General features: G+C 38.8%; 2 protein-coding genes across 2 annotated transcripts in view; one reads left to right on the plus strand and one right to left on the minus strand.

The window, feature by feature from the left end:
* rtn4rl1b (reticulon 4 receptor-like 1b) overlaps nt 1–2801 on the minus strand; it is a 247043-nt gene extending 244242 nt beyond the window's left edge. The window contains exon 1 of the mRNA XM_041797752.1: nt 1962–2801. Within this exon, the coding sequence (XP_041653686.1) occupies nt 1962–1974 (13 nt within the window). The 5' untranslated portion in view covers nt 1975–2801. The remainder of the gene's footprint in view (nt 1–1961) is intronic.
* Nucleotides 2802–3428: 627 nt separating this feature from the next.
* Nucleotides 3429–17366, plus strand: part of dph1 (diphthamide biosynthesis 1) — a 119571-nt gene continuing 105633 nt past the window's right edge. The window contains exons 1-2 of the mRNA XM_041797790.1: nt 3429–3532; nt 10952–11101. Coding sequence (XP_041653724.1) covers nt 3481–3532; nt 10952–11101 — 202 coding nt within the window. The 5' untranslated portion in view covers nt 3429–3480. The remainder of the gene's footprint in view (nt 3533–10951; nt 11102–17366) is intronic.

Consider the following 17366-nt stretch of genomic DNA (forward strand, 5'->3'; position numbering starts at 1 on the left):
ACCTTGTTTCAGCAACTTGCACAAACTCAAGAGATCCAGTGTGAGCCAAAAGTGCAACAGAAAATCTTTGCATCCAACTCATTGTTTTGTACTTGGCCACAGATAGCTGCAATGTAAACCCAAGCTGTGAGAGCTGAGCCATTTTCCTTCTATGTGTTTGTGAATGGCTGATCTGTCACAGTGAACACTTTTCCTGATGCATCAGCCAGGCTCCCTGCAATGTGTTATTTTAGGTGCAAAAAAATTCAAATTCACCAGAGAACTTCTGCACTGTTCCTGCCAACACTGACGCATCCCTGCCTCACTATTGTAGACTTAGGCGTGCTGGCATATACTGAGCACTTTTGGCAGACTGGCAAAATCTGTACTTTGAAGTCGTTTGTTTTGAATTAAGTGATTTTATGTCGTAGCACCGTTCAAGCAGCAGGACAGCTGATTCACACAGAGAAACCTTGGACGAGCAGGGATTGTGCATGTTTGGAATACAAAAATCCCCTGACGTACCAATCACCTCTGGCTTCAGCTCTCCAATGAGCATGTGCGGTAGGAAATCATCTCCTTGAGGATCTCTCGATGGCAATGATATAATAGCATTTACCAGCACTGCCATTAGTTTGACACAAAACAGACACAGAAATGTTTCCTCATACATTAAACCTCAATAAAAGCCTCCTCTGGAATGCAGTGACTCATTTCAGCTCTCCCTAAAAATGAATCCAGACGTCATATTTCTCATAAATGATAAGACGATTGGTTCTGAAAGGCTGTCAGGAAGCAGGTTGAGACAAAAGGCCTTCCCACCAAGCTGTTATGGCTATAAGCACTCATCACCGTGGTGTGTTTCATCTTGACTCTTGGAACAGCAATAATCGATCTGATGGCGGCAAGAAAAACATGTTGTTTTTCTTTGGCCCTGAGGCACGTGGCAGAAACACACAGATGGTTTTCCACAAAATAAATACCAATAAAACACAAGCTGTTTGTGCTGTATGGTGACCCCCACTGAGCATTTGTGTGATTTTGTGGGTTATTCAAAGGTTATAGTAGTTTTCATTTGTATAAACAGCTCAGATATCACATGTGAAGAGCAAGTTAGCTCTTAATCATGACAAACTGATGTTAGAAGCTTTGCCAAGTGGTTTCTAAAGTGGGGTCTAAGGACCTACAAGGGTCCCCAAGGGGGCTCCAATGACCACAGCAAAATGAGGAACGGTTTAATTTCTCTATTGTTTCACTCCCTTGATAGTGGCACAAAGGAAGCATGTATTACTCTAATCTATTCTCATTAGAGCCTTTTTTTCTCTCTACTGTTGTCACACATGCAGTGGAGACTGTTCTGGCCAATTAAAGCCTTGAAAGAAGAGGCAGCTCCTTGGAACACAAGATCATGGAATAAAAGTCTGTGGTGCAATGTGTTTCTATCTGGAGGATCTTGATATTAAAAGTTTAAGGAGCCCTTCCCTTTTATATGAGGTGCTAAAGGTCCTGACTGCTCATATAGAGTGTAGCCAGCGGAGGATAACCTTGTGAACCGCGGTTTGATCCATCACATCTAGATGTAGTGACACACTGCAAATAATAACGCTCTGGCAGAGTGCAATGCTGGGAGAGATAGCCTTGTGACCCGGGTACAACTCATAAACTGCAGTGCGGCATCAGCTGTATTAATATCACATATAGTCGTCCCCACGTTTCCTTACACGGATGAATATTTCAGCCTGTGCGTGCAGTGCAAATGAAAAAGATGCGCTTCAAATGGCGCATAGCCTGTAAAATCACATCTGCGGGGCAACGTGGTGCATTATGAAATGTGTCATAATTAAGCATCTATTTCATAACTGTTGAAAAAAAAAAGTACCTGCGCAAGATTCACGCATGTCACGAGGACGCGGAATCCGCCTTAAAGGAGGCAAAATGGCAACATTGCGTGATTTATTCTGATTAAGTTGCTTCTCACTTACCTCTTCTGAACATTTTGCAGGCCTAGGTGTATTTCGTCTTCGGTCCTCTGAGAATCATCTATTCTTATATTCCAGACTGAAAACTTGTGCGCTTTAGTTTTGAAGTTGATCCGGAGCTTCAGTGGCTCGTGGCGCGAATGTCAGCTGTCACTCCTCGAGATTTTCTTGGGATCCACCTTGGCCAGTCGGGTTTGATATTGTTAAGAAAGAATAATCTCCTCAAAGTCTGGCAGGAATCAGATGGGACCTGCGAATTACGAGGCAAAGAAAGCGAAACAGGCGCGCTAAAATCATCCACTCTGTCCGGAATAGCGGTAACTCCGGTGTGTGCGCGCGTGTGCGCACAGTTATTCCAGCACAACCTCTGATAACCAACTCCTTTTAGGCGCAAATTACTGTAGGAATTACGAATCAGTTCGGGGACAAACCGACGGTGAGCGCGAGCAGCTCCCCCCCAAAAAAATCCAAAATTGAAGTGGCCAATCTGAAATTCTTCTCTCGGTGCTTCAGAGTCGTCCAAATCGTATCACACTCGTTAAAATCTCTAATTACCATAAGTTATTTGGATTCACATTCCGCCTCTGATGTCGGATTATAAACGCAGGCTCCTCAAATCCTCCTTAATAATGTAGACTTTGAAGCCTTCGGTTTCCTTAAAATCTCCCTCTTTTCTGCTCTCCTCTTCTCCTCTCGTAATTGTTACATTTCTGTGATCTTGTCTGGGAAGATCTCTCAGCTTTTTTTCTCTCTCCCTTTCTCCACCTATGGATCAGGGCTCGCTGATGCGCTCAAGGAGGGAGAAAGTATGTTGTAGTGCCTCAGCCCATCCAACGGGCAGCATCCTGCTCCATCTCTCTTTCTGCCTCTGTCCCTGTCTGCGCCAGCCTGACACACACACCATGAGACACACACTTCTCCCTGACATCCAGAGGTCTTCATGGGAAAGACAACATGACACCAAGGGACAAAACTGACATGTAACAGTGTATTAACCGGAGGAGAGAACAACACATGAGAGTGATGCTGCTCATTCTGCAGGGGGAGACTTACAGAAAAAAAAAAATCTTATCTCATAAATAGCCTCCACCCAAATCAATATGATATAAATGATAGACTGTCTCCTTATTTATTTTTACTCTATCTATCTATCTATCTATCTATCTATCTATCTATCTATCTATCTCTTTTATTTATGCAATTTTCTTGTGTAAGTTATTTTTATTTTCTAAACATAAAATGCTGATTATAGTAATCAGGTTAAATGTGAAAGTATGGTTGCCCCAAATTGATATGCATTTTTTAAATCTAATCTTCTATTGATTTTTATTGTTAATATTACAATGCACTTGATCTATAGATATCATACCATTCTATTTTACTGGTGAGGTGCTGCTGCTGCTCCGCCGTCCCGTTTAGTAACATCCTTTTTATCAGTGTTCGATTTCTCTTCACTGCACTCGTCATTCGATTGCTTTTGCCTTTCTGATTCTCACATGTGTGGTGTTTTGGAGAGAGAAACATGGCTACGTCCGAATGTGAGGTCCAGATAGTTCCTGCTAAAAAGCCTACAGGTAAATAATAAAGGAGATTGTGATGTGTTTTGTTATGTAGCATGAAGTGACAAGTAGAATCCTTAAGACTGCTGGATTTAGATAGCCAGATTCACGTTGACATCGATGCAGCAACACGTACGTCGCTAGCTCGTTTTCAGCTCAACTAAACATCATCCAAAGAGTCATACAAGAAATGAACAATAACGTCGCTTTTTGAGTATGACGTATGGTAGCGGTTCGGTTATGCTCACGGAATGAACTGATGTGACAAAGAAATGCTTTTTAAGTGGGCAACGTTAGCATAGAGTTAGCATGTTTTAGCGTCGATTAGTTAGTGTACCGTTTTTCGATTAGATACGCAGATTATTTTCTGATATAGTGTTTATCATTATGGTTTAATACAAGTGTTTTGGACCTATAAGTATTGCTGGAGCTCTCTGTTTCCTTTATTCTTCCTCCATGCACATTGGCAGTTGGTGAAGTTGTGCCAGAATTACCTAATTCTGATATCATGTTTATGAAAGACGCCACGCGTCATCATGTGATCGTGATCCCAGTAGTTGTTATTAGTACGACTTCGATGTCTTTCCAGGAACCACTACTAGAGGGTTAGTTCTAAACCAGTATAGCACTGTCAGCAATACTGTACTTTTTGTTTTGTTGTTGTTTTTGTTAGGGTGGACTGCTTTATATTCGTCCTTTCGGTATGGTTTACCTTGTTGTATATTAGGGCTGAACGATTTGCAGAAATAATCAAATTGCGATTTTTTTTTCCAATAATGTGAATGCGATTTAATATGCGATTATTATTATGTTCCTCATCTTATGTATTTTTCAACACATTTAAGCAATAAATCATTCTATATCATACAGTTTAACTTGCCGGAGAATGCTCTGCTCAGAAGAAGCTCCTTGGGTTTGTCAAGCAGATACATGACAATGGATACCGAAAACAATGAAATTATTTTTGAAGCATTTAATCAAAAGTAGCACAAATATAAGGGTGCAACAAGCTATAAGCTATAAAGGAGTCAGCTGGGGTGGAGGAGGTGAAGCTTTGCCAGCAGCAACAGCAGCAGCAGCATGATACATCAACATTAATGCAGGTAGGGATTTGTGAGATGTATGTCATATTTGAATTAAACACTGTGTTGAGAGAAAGAGCTGTGATTGGCTGTGGGTGCTGGGAGGCAATAATTGGGATCAGTTGGCTATAAGCTGATTGTTGTTGGGTGTATAATTTCTGTAAACTAATGCTAAGCTTCATCAATATTAGATAGAATAAGCTATGGCAGAACGATTAAAAAATATCTGATTGTTGTCTTCAGTTGCTTTATTGACAGGGATTATCATTTTTATGTCTCTCTTTGATTAAGAAGAACGTACATAAAACACAAAAAGGAGGTTTTTTGTAAACCATTCTGTGCATAAAATCTCTGCTGCTGCAAAAATGAATGTATCAAACTGGAATTTTGATACATTCTAAGTTAAAGAAATATTGCAACTTCTGTGATTTTTAAATTGCAGCAGGCCTTATTGAGATTTAATCTAATTTGCAATCAACTGCCAAGCCCTATTGTATTTGTCACATTGGTTTGACACATTGAAGAGATAAAGAGCAAAAAGCTCAGGACCATTAATGTAAATAAAGGTTGGACAGTAATATTTTCTCAAGAACCTAGATAGATACTTTATTAATCCAGAGAGAAACTGAAGCAGCCAGTTTCCATACGCATGACAACTCATAAGTGTAGAGACAGCCTCTTATAATAGGTTAAGTACTTATGCCAGACACCTCAAGATTTTAAGTATTAGTGACAGAAGGAAGACCACTGCTGATCTTCAGGCAGAGATGAATGCTTCTGGATCAGAGTCTGAGAAAGTCTCCAGAATGACCATAAGCAGACGACTGACGGAACAAGGCTTAAAGGGAAGGATAGCTGCTAAGAAGCCATTATTGAGGCCTGCAAACATCCAGAAAGGCCTCAGATTTGCCAGGGAGCACAAACACTGGACTGTTGATGACTGGAAGAAGGTACTCTGGACGGATGAGTCCAAGTTTGAACTCTTCGGTCAGCATCGTCGTGTTTATGTCCGCAGAAAAGATAGAGAACGTTTTGATGCCAGATGCATTGCACCCACAGTGAAACACTGTGGAGATTCCATTATGGTATGGGGTTCCATTTGTGGATACGGCGTGGGCAAATTAGTGCAAATCAATGGTATCATGAGCAAGAACATCTACCACAACATCTTTGTGCATCATGGAATCCCTTCTGGACTAAATCTGATTGGTCGTGGGTTCATATACCAACAAGACAGTGACTCCAAACATACTTCAAAGCAGTGCAGAGACTATTTGACCAAGAAAAAGGAATCTGGACAGGGTTTTTCCAGGCTTAAAATGAGATGGTGGGTGGTACCTGATCATGGGCACACAGGTGCACATGTACCGTGCCTTTAACTGGCTCAAACAAGTGTTTAACTAGCGGTCTTTTTTCTGAGTTGTAATTACATGAATTTAAAAAATGACAAGTACTATTTTAAAGCATATTCATTTATTTTTTATGTGCTTTGTTTAACATTTTAGTTTGGTTACATGGCAGCTTAACCACCATTTACTTGCACAAGGCACAGCCAGTGGCAGAACATTCGGCCCTCCTTGGTTTCATTTTGTAGAACCTCCTGAGGCAGTCTTTTTATTCAAAGACTTCCTGGTTTGGACCATCAATGGCCACCTTACAGCATACATCCAGGTGCCTCTCCTTAAGTCTGTTGTGCTGGGGTGTTTTTATCTTTAAAAAAAAAGTTCATGCATTATAAACTTTGCAATATTCTGGTGTAGACATGAATTGTGATAGTGTTCTCAATCATACATTACTTGAGTGTAGAAAATAGCCTGTCAACGTCTGCTGTCTGTGCAGGTGCTGTTAAGGCTATTGCAGCTGCAATGCTGAGAGCAGGATATAGTAGAGAGGCACACCCAGGTGCCCAGGTGTCTTACTTTGACATTAAATTGGGAGATAGATATAAAAATGAGTTTTTACAGCTACATGTTCATCCTTCTGTACTTGTAACTTCCTTAGCATTATTAATCCCAATAACAGAACAAACTAAATATCAAATTTTCCCAAGAAGCACAAATTAAAACTAATGAAAAGCTAGTACAGGAGAACAAGGGTATAAAATAATATTGAAAATAGTCAAATTAAAACAGCTTTCTATACATTTTTTTTCCTTTCATAATTCCTCTTAATGTGAGTATTCAGTCTACATGTCGCAAAAACTTTATTTTCCTCCTCTGTGTTTTGGACCGTTCTTGATTGTTTTCATTTTTGAATTAATTCACTGGAGAACAGCTGAACTCCAGCTCAGTGAAGTCCTCTCTGTTTAATATCATTTCAGTGGACTCAGATGTATTGATTATGTCACCAAATCAATCACTCCTAACAACACGCTACAGTTGTAAACCCTGTGAATAAAGGGGCTGTTGTGATAACTGAAGACTTCTCCGAGTTTTAACTCAGAAAAGTGTTTATGTTCGGGTCTGTTGTGCTAGGTTTGGTGTTAGCATCTTAGCTAAACTTTAGCTCCGTCGTCTCAACAGGTGAGATTTAAAGAGCTGTCGTAGTTCTTAAACGCTTTTCTCCAAAGCGTACAGACGGGCAGACATTTCGAAAGTTATTCTTTCTTTATATAAAGTCCACATAATTGTTTCCTGACGCGCAGAACTGTAACTGAAGGACGTTTTGGCGACGACTGCTGAAACACATCCGTCTACCTAGCGAGCACCTCAGGCGGTATGATGCTTTAACAGGTAGGCCGGTGCTAATTTCGACACAGCGCCACCGCCGCTACTGGTGGTTGCGTGCAACTGCAGTTACATATGACTGAAATGACAGATCCTGACAGGAAAACGCTTGGTGGAATATGCAATTGAAAAAACTGAGCCGTGAGCTGGTGGCGGCAAGGAATTTTGCGGTGGCAGCCGCCACCAAATTCTCTATGCAGGAAAAACCCTGCTGTAGTACTGGAACTGATGGACTGGCCAAGTCAAAGTCCGGATTTGAATCCTATTGAACAAATTTGGGATTTAGTAGATTCGAAGATTGATCTCACAAAAGTTTCATCTAAAGCAAGACTGTGAGAACAGCTAGAAACTATTTGGAACTCAATAACAAAAGAGACTGTGGAAAAGTACATAAAAACAATGCCAGCAAGAATGCAAGCTGTTATCAAGGCCAAAGGAGGCCATACAAAGTATGAAGATTTCTGGTTATTATGTGTGAAGAAGGACTATTTAGTTGTTTCAGTTTGTTATTTGCCAAATAACTTTTTCAGTTTTAAACAAGTTTTTGAAAGATTTCTAAAATATTTATGTTTTCTCATTTTATTTTATATATATATATTGTGTCTGGTTAAACAAGATGTGAGCCAGCAGTACAGTTGTGCAGTTGAAAAACTGATCACTGTGTGCTGACTCTCCTGCCATAACAGAGAGGAATTGAACAGTCGTATGGCCAGGGGAACAATAGAGTTTCTCAGTCTGTCAGTGGAGCAGGATTGTGACCAGAGTCTGACACTGAGCATACTCCTCTTCCTGGTTAAGAGGCTTCATATGATTTCACCATATTGGCAGAGTCTGTGCTTTAATCTTTTTTTTTTTTTTTTTTTATTCATACGTTTTGAAGGAGCACATCTGGATGAATGCTACTCTTTTTTTCTGCATTTTAAGGGACATTGCTTTTTAAACAAACTGTGGTAAGTTAATCATCAGAGGAACCACATAAACCTACTGCGACTGAAAGCAGTTGGAACTGTCTTCCTGAGGCTTTTTGGTTTATTCTCTCTTTCAAACTATGCCAAAAAGGCATGCCTGTATTGGTTCAGATGTAGGCCCATTGAACGAGGTCTAATACACACCTGATCAAAATTTTAAGACCAGATGAAAGATTGCCAGAATTTGCATTTTGCACTGTTGGATCTTAAGAAGGTTCTAAGTAGAGCTTCAAAATGCAAAAAGAAGAAATGGGAGTGAGACAAAAAAATTGAGTAAGCAATTTATTGAAAACAACAATTAAACTGAAATAGGCTGTTCCTCAGCCAATCAAAAGTTTAAGACCATAGTTAAAAAAAAAAAAAAAAAACAAAAAAAAAAAACCCTCAAAACAGAAATAAAAGTTTCTAAAAAGGACTTCATAATGAGTAGCTCCACCATTGTTGTTGATCACTTAAAAACATTTGTTTGGGCTTGCTTGATGCTTCCAGGAGGCTAGTGGGAATGTTGCTCCAAGTGGTGAAGATGGCTTCACGAAGGGCATCCACTGTCTGGAACTGATACCCATTTTTATAAACTTACCTTGCCATCCATTCCCTAATGTTCTCAATTGGATTTAGATCAGGGGAACATGCAGGATGGTCCACAAGAGTGACGTTATTCTCCTGAAAGAAGTTCTCTGTCAGGTGGGCATTGTGAACTGCAGCATTGTCCTGTTGAAAAATCCAGTCATTACCACACAGACGAGAGTCCTCAGTCATGAGGGATGCCCACTGCAACATCTCCACATAGCCAGCTGCTGTTTGACGCCCCTGCACAACCTGAAGCTCCATTGTTCCATTGAAGGAATAAGCACCCCAGATCATGATGGCACCCCTTTCAGTGTGCCACGTAGAAAACATCTTAAGTGGGATCTCCCTGTTATGCCAGTAACGTTGGAGGCCATCAGGACCGTCAGAGAAAAAAACTTTCTTCCACCTTTCAATGTCCCATGTTTGGTGCTGCCTTGCAAAGTCCAAACAGGCAATTTTGTGGCGTTGAAGGAGACGAAGCCTTTGAAGACGTTTTTTGTTTTTTTAAGCCCTTCCCTCGCAGATGTTGTCTGATGGTTATTGGGCTGCGGTCAGCACCAGTAGTGGCCTTGATTTGGGCCAAGCATCTTCCCGTGTCTTGATGGACAGCCAAGCGGATCCTCTGGCTCAGCGCTGGTGAAATTTTTTGGGTCTACCACTTAACTTTTTTGTTCCATAACCCTCAGGATCTTTTAAGAAATTCAAAATGACTGTCTTACTGCATCCAACCTCGGCAGCGATGGTGCGTTGTTAGAGGCCTTGCGTATGCAGCTTAACGATCCGACCACGTTCAGAGACAGAAAGCTTTTTTGCCTTTGCCATTAGGAGGTCATGACAGTGTGAATACCTGAAAATGACATTGAATCCACATTTTCTTGCAGAAATTGGCTTTTAAAGGCTGTGGTCTTAAACTTTTGATTGGCTGAAGAACGGCCTATTTCAGTTTAATTGTTGTTTTCAATAAATTGCTTACTCAGTTTTCTTTGTCTCGCTCCCATTTTTTCTTTTTGCATTTTGAAGTTCTATTTAAAACCTTCTTAAGATCCAACAGTGCAAAATGCAAATTCTGGCATTTTTCAACTGGTCTTAAAATTTTGATCAGGAGTGTGGGTGTGGGTGTTGGTGTAACGTGCTTTGAAGAAGAACCTAAACAATGTGTGTTGTTAAAAAGTACCTTACACAGTAGGCAGGAGATTTTCTTAAATGTTTGTTTGTTTACTTTATAGCAACAGATAAAGCAATAGTAGTAGTTTTGATAGATCTTGGTTGTGAGTTGCTTATTTTGATGAAATTAGCATTAAAAAGTGGAAAACTGTTTATACAACTTTATGTGTTAGATCAATTTATGTATTCAAATTGTGTGGTCAAATGAAGGCTGAAGTCGTTTATTTATGTTGATTGAAAATAAATTATTTACAGAAATAGTTTGGATGCCAAATTAATTATAACTCATTTACACTTTGAACAACTTCTGCATAAAAATTTATGGAGAAAACATAATCTTTTGAATGTGTTATAATTTGAATGTCTGAATTAGTTTTGAACAAAGAGTGAGTAAATTCAAAAGTACAAATTAAAAACAGTTGATATCCTTGATGAAGACGAGTTGAAGTTTATTAACAAGCATGAATGAGCACAAAGTCACTGTAATACTTGAGGAATAAAACTGCATTGAAAAAAAATTAGAAAGATTGATCAAATGTGCTGCTGTTTTTATTTATTTAGGTAAAATAAAATCTACCTGTATCTGAGGACGAATGGGTTGAATTCTTAAACTCTGGTAGTAAAGCCTTGATCACAGATGTCTTTGTTTTTTTTTTTTTTGTCTAATTCCAGCCAGAATTCACATCTACATATTAGCTAGTGAAACTAACTTCAGGAGGTGCTCAGTGAGTGACCAGTATGATTGACTTTACCTGACAAACATCCTGTTAACATTTACCTAACCTGAGCTTTTTTTATGATGACCATGATGTTTGATATTGTACCACTACACTCTAAAGGCTTTTGGTTGTAAAGAATAACACCTTTGCATCAACCTGTGCTCACCACATTGCTAATAGCCCAATTCTTTAACTCTCTCTTCAGTGCGAGGACCCCGACGGGTAGCCAATCAAATTCCAGATGAAATCCTTCAAGACCCCAACCTACAGGAGGCGATCAAAGCTTTGCCTCCAAATTACAACTTTGAGATCCACAAGACTGTTTGGAGAGTTAGACAAGCAAATGCAAAAAGAGGTGAGCTCTCAATGTCCGTAAGCTTTTGTTTCAGTCTGCTCATGGTAATGAATCTGTATTTACTCTTAGAATTAAGACAAGTACTGAAAAACATGCAATTATTGAGGTGGTATATCAGACTGAACAACACAGAAATACAGTTATGTTTTAAACAAAACCCTCATAACTGACCTCTCTCCTAGTTCAGCGTAATTTCAAACTGCACATGCTGTGCTTTTTTACGCCACAAGATCTCAGTTCTTTCTCCATACAGCTGCACCAGTTAACCTTGTAGTCTAAATGAAACTAATAAATGGTTTGAACTCATGCCCAGTGTCTCCAGGGCTTCGTTCAGAAATGTTATTTAATGTGGATCCCAAAGAGAGTATTGACAGTTGAAATAGCAGAAATTCTTCTAATTCTCGTTTCTTTTTATATATCATCTTTTACTATGAAGATAAGTAGTTTTAATTCTGTTTGCCACTAAAAGATCCCAAAACTTGACACCTGCATGCATTTACACATGACATACATCATCTTCTTAGGGGATGCACAAAATTGTTGCAGTGATGTCAGTACCAGCAGATGATAGCTCAATAAGTTAATTATAATATTGGCAGGTATGAAGATGTAGCTGATTTTTACAGTTGCTTCATCAGCCATTCATATCTGCAGAACACATGAAAATTTAGTTTAGTTTAAAGCAGAACCAAAAGGCCTACCTCAACTAAGGTTTGTTTCTTTTTCATCCTCATTCCTTTAACTTTATAGTTAATTCTAAGGGCTAAGGGTTCATGTCTGAACTATCGCTAGTTAATTTTTTGCACTTAAGAATGTTTTTTTGTGTTTGCTGTATTTTTTTCCTCAGGGAACCACCTTGCAGAAACAGTTGTTTAATTTGGAGAATTCAACTGTAAAGTTCAAGCTGTGTAGAAGGGTCACATTTTTATTTGTGCTCTTCAGAGCTTAATATCAGGAGGACATTACAGTACTGTTTGTAGCTCTCAAAAAGGCGGATGAAGCTTGATTTTACTGTTAGTGGCAAAAAATACACTCATGTAAAACCAGGGTTTTATTCTGGCTCAAATTAAGGCAGAGGTGGTACCATTCTGATCATGCACAGCCCGAACCTTCCGGGGGGTACGTCTTAACAGTACTAACATCAAATTAGTGCACTTTTAGAGCAAAATTAAGAGGTTAAATATATTAAAAAAAAAAAAAGTGTTTTTGTCTTTTGACAATGTTTTGCTCCTGTAGTACGTAAAGCAGAGATAAACTGATTCCAATTTGATTGGCCAACTCTTAGTTCCACCAGTTCTTGGTGCGACCTTCTGATAAAGGTTTTGGATGATACCAGTTCTGTCAATAAAGAATGTTAATAACATCGAAGAAAGCTCACTTTCTTTAATAGATGTTTAATTTTAGCTAAAATTAATTTCCATTAATTGTGTCACACCCTTAATTTTATTTAACTTTATTACCTTGTTTATGCTTGAATTTTCTTTGTTATTAAATAACCTATTAATTGCATATTGTATTATAACGCTACACTTAAAACTTTTTCAAATTTTAGGGGCAGACTGCACTTAATTTTCTTGAAATTTCCAGGATTGCATTTGGTATAAAGCTGAGAAACCTTTTCTTGTGCTCCCATGCCCTGCATCTTCCTGACTTAAAAAATAGTTATTCTATTCCCAGTTCAGTGCTGAAGTACTTAACTCTAAATTATTCAAACCTCAATTACAGTTGCTTTACAGGTTTAGGCAAGATTAGCAGCACAGAGTGAATATATAAACACGCAGGATGCACAGCTTGAAGTATCTTCTTCAGACAGACGATGTTTGCAGGCATTTATAAAATACTGTCTATGAATACGTCTGTGCTTTGACCTACTTTGACAACTTTAGTGTACAATCATGCAGGTTCATGATGTGATGCTACAATTCAAACAAGACCCAGTTTCAGAAGGACATGTAGGTCATCCTGCACTTAACCTGCTGTTATTTAAATCTAACATGAAATATATAACAGGAACATGTTAAGGATGTAATGTATTTATCGCTCTGCAGTGTGTTAACTCTTATTACTGAGCAGGGACACCAAACTAAAGCAGGGTGCTTTTCATGAGCTTTTCCATGTCCACTGAGTTTTGGAGGTGCTTAACACTGGAAATGTGAGGGGGATGTGTAAGCCGTCTTTGATCTTTTAGGGGGGACAAACCCTGCAGGAATTGTCCTTATGTGTTATTGACAGAGTTGGAAGACTCCACTCAGACTGTAGCCAACAGAGCACAGGCTTAAATTTCTCCTTAATATCCAGGAAACACACATGGCTATGTGTTGTGAACATATTTTATTTCTTTTTGACATCAGTGGATGCAGATCTTTGTATTTATTTCACTTTATTTTGTTTTTTATTATTATATATATATATATTTTTATACTTTATTTATATTCATGAATTAAAACAAAAACAACAACCTAAAATGAAATAATATATATTTTTTTTAATAATTGTATTATTTCATTTTATTTTTTAAGATTAATCTTAAAATGTTCTTTCCTACGTTTAGAATCACACAGGATTATAAATGACTTGGGATGCACAGTCTTATCACTATAATATCTGTATCAGCTAGTTAGGAGTACCAAAATCAAATACCAATGTGGCATCGGTACCCACACCATTGATACCTACCAGGCTGAATCAAAACACTAATAACAGTGCTTCACTCTGCTACACCACCACCCAAGTGTGACCACTGCCAGTCCAAATGAAAGACACAAAATATCCTCTTGAATTGAATTGATTCTACAATTTTTTCAAAATTACGGAAACAGCCCTAATGCACAAAATTTAATTCAGTTCAACTTCATATATATATGGCACATTTAAAACAACCAGGGTTGACCAAAGCTCTTCACAGTATAGAAGGCAATACATTAAACATGACTACATCATTATATTATAATAAAATCAATTAAAATAGAACGTTACAAAATAATGGAACTAGAAAAGCACTCTGAGAACGCAGACCTCCGCCATTAGCCTTATCTCCCAGTAGTGAGGAATCCTTTAAAAAAATCCTGGATCCGTCCCCATGTGCCCCTCACCATGGCATTCGCCGATTACTCCCACCCCAGTGGGGTGGAAACATGGTGAGGCAAAACATTGGCTTCGCTATGGGTGGACTGTCATGGTGGAAGCATTGCTTGCTGATGCCAACAGATGCACTGACAGTCTCACCCAGTGTCTCTCTGGACGACTGGAAGTCATGGCAGAGGGTGAATATTCCTCTGTTCCTCCCAGCATTGTGAGTATTCTCACTACAATTCGCTGTCTTTCTCTCTGTTACGCTCTGACTCGTCTCCTCGACCGGGCATGCGTCTTTCAAACTCTATAAACTCAGAAATTTTGAATAGAAACACCCAAAAACTGCTGCTGGGATTGAAGTTACTCATGTCCGCCATCTCCTGGTGTAAAGTGGTAACAGGGCAGACCTCTTCCATTAGCCCCATCTCCCAATAGTACATAATCCTTTAAAAAAATTCTTGAATCCAGACAGTGAACTGTATCAGTCCCAAAATATAATCAGTTCTTCCTTGTGCCATTTGACATTTCCTGAAAATTTCATCAAAATCTGTCCACAACTTTTTGAGTTATGTTGCTAACTAACAGACAAACGAACAAACCCACCCGATCAGTAGTGAAATGTATAAAATCTGTTGGAATAAGCCAAAAAGACAAGTAAGATGGTGTCAGACTATGAAGAGCTTTAAAGGCTAACAGCAAAATCTTAGATTTAGTCCTTTAGTGAACAGGAAGCATGGCGGGATCAAGACTGGTTATGGTGGTCTCTCTTTTTGTACCTGTTAGGAGCGAGCAGCTGCATTTAGGACTAGCTTCAAATGCTGGACTGAGGAGTAGTCCACATACAAAGAGTTACAATAGTCAGGTCTAGATGATACAAATGCATGTATCAAACTCTCAAAATCTCTGACAGACAGATACAGCTTCAGTTTGGCCATTGGCTTTAGTTAATATTAGTCTTGGCAGTGTAGATTGCTTTGATTCTGTTTCATAAAATTCTCTCTTTTTATGGCCTTGATGGATCATTATTGTTTTATATTTATGGTGGAGGGAGGGGGAGAAAGATCATCAATGAGCGATGACCTTTGATGAGGGAAGGCAGCATGTTTGCTGCCATGTTGGTCTGTCCCTGAGCTTGTTTCAACCAACAAGACGATGTATAAATGATCAGACCATACAGAAACTTTCCAGTACTGCCTTCTGTCTTTTCTTTGTTTGAACAAATAATTTGAACTGCAGTGGTAGAAAAAAACCTCATCCTGTGTTTTATGTCTGTATTTTCTATTTGAAAAATTAAAGATGTTATTCAACATTTGTGAATTTAAAGGTCACATATTATGCAAAATACACTTTTTCAGGCTTTTCTAACAAAAATATGTGCCCCTGGCCTGTCCACAATTCCCCCAAGAATCAGAAAAATCCCCACCTCCCCTTCTCTTTCTCCATCTTTCAGAAAATGTGTGCTGAAACAAGCCGTTCCCAGATTTTCCCCTCATGATATCATGTGGGGAGTTAGCACCGCCCCCAGGTTCGGTTTGCCCACACCCAGTTCCTGAGAGGGGCTGAGTCAGACTGCTCATTAATATTTCAAGACACAGAAACAGCTCGTTCTGAGCAGGGCTGAAACAGAGGGGTTTTCAGACATGTTTTTTCAGAGAACAAACTCCACAGGCGTGTTTTGGGGACCTCTGAGACCAATGTAAACTTGTCTTAACGGGATAAAATATGTGACCTTGAAAAGGATTCTTTAATGAGGTTACATTCAAAGAATCAGAATTTTCTGATTAATCATTTGATGATTAGTGTTTAAGTGACTGACTCATAACCTAGAGGCATGACGTGTTTATATGTACAGTGCAATACAAGAATAACTGCCTCTGTCTTTCTTCTTTACAGTTTGGGCAGAAAAATCATATTCTATAGCAAATCTGACTCCGTTTGACCTTAAAAATCCATTTTTCAAAGACCAAGGACAGTATATTTTGTTCTCTGAGTTCACTTTGAAATGGCTTTGAGAAGGCGGCTCTTTGCTACTCAGAGAGAAATGATTACAGCAACAGAAATTTAATGAACATATGGGAATGTGATCAGTTCAAGATAGACATCATTAATGTCCAACTGCCCTTCAGTCTCTGCCCCTTTGCTTTGTTACAGGCCCATTTGGACTTAGAGCCTCATGTGAAGCAGGTCACTGGGTAGTGTTACAATGGCAGCCTCCAGCCTGAGAAAAAAATCGTCTTTCATTTATGGAAATATCAAAATGTGTATTCGTAAAGTCGTTTCTGCTGAAGGTAGAAATATGCATATGGCAAGCCAAGAGGATTGAATCATTTCTTAGATGTCCCTGTGGGGCTTGTATGCTTTCCACAGCTTGCTGCCTTTGCTTTTTTATGTTGTGACTTTTTTTTTTTTTTGTATCAGAGCTCATCGTCTCCCTCTGAACCCACAGAGCACAACTCACCTTATCACCCCCTGTCTCTCTTTGTTCCTCTGTGTGTCCATCTGTTTCTTTGTCAGCCTTTGAACTGCTCTTGAGTCGCATGCGCGCTGTCTTTTTAAAACCAAGGACTGAGGAACATACTGCAGAATTTCATTTTAGCTGCCCAGCCTTTTCATCTGATTTTATAAATAGTCTAAAGCCTGATTTTATTTTGTCTGGATGTTTCATTTTAATCTTTTTGTTGGTTAGATGTAATCTCTTACTCTTTCCAAGAGTGGTATTTTAGTCGTTTCAACTTCTCCAAGAGCTTTCAGCGATCTGTCTTGATTACCATCACACTGGCAGTTTGGATGAACTAAAATGAATACAGATTTAATTAGATGGTAAGAATTTGCTGACCTGAGTTTAATGATTGATTCATAGAGAGTTGCAATTTGATTGATGAATATTAATGAGTACAGACCAAAAAACTCCTGACAGGTCTTTTAAGAATGATAGCAGTGTGATTAATTTATCCATATTTTGATCAAAATACAGTAAGAAATATTTACACTTTTAGATTTTTTTACCCCTTTATTAATTTTATAAATCAGTCATGGTCAATATGATCTGGCTTTTTTTTGCCAAAACAATCCTCTTTAATGTCTACAAGGTAATGTCAATTAAACAAAAATCTGTCATATAAGATAAGTGATGACATAAGTATTCACCCCTTTTAAGTGACTGGCCTAATTCACATGAGTGCAGTGAATGTGT

Source organism: Cheilinus undulatus, linkage group 2, assembly GCF_018320785.1.
Source record: "Cheilinus undulatus linkage group 2, ASM1832078v1, whole genome shotgun sequence".
NCBI lineage: Eukaryota > Metazoa > Chordata > Actinopteri > Labriformes > Labridae > Cheilinus > Cheilinus undulatus.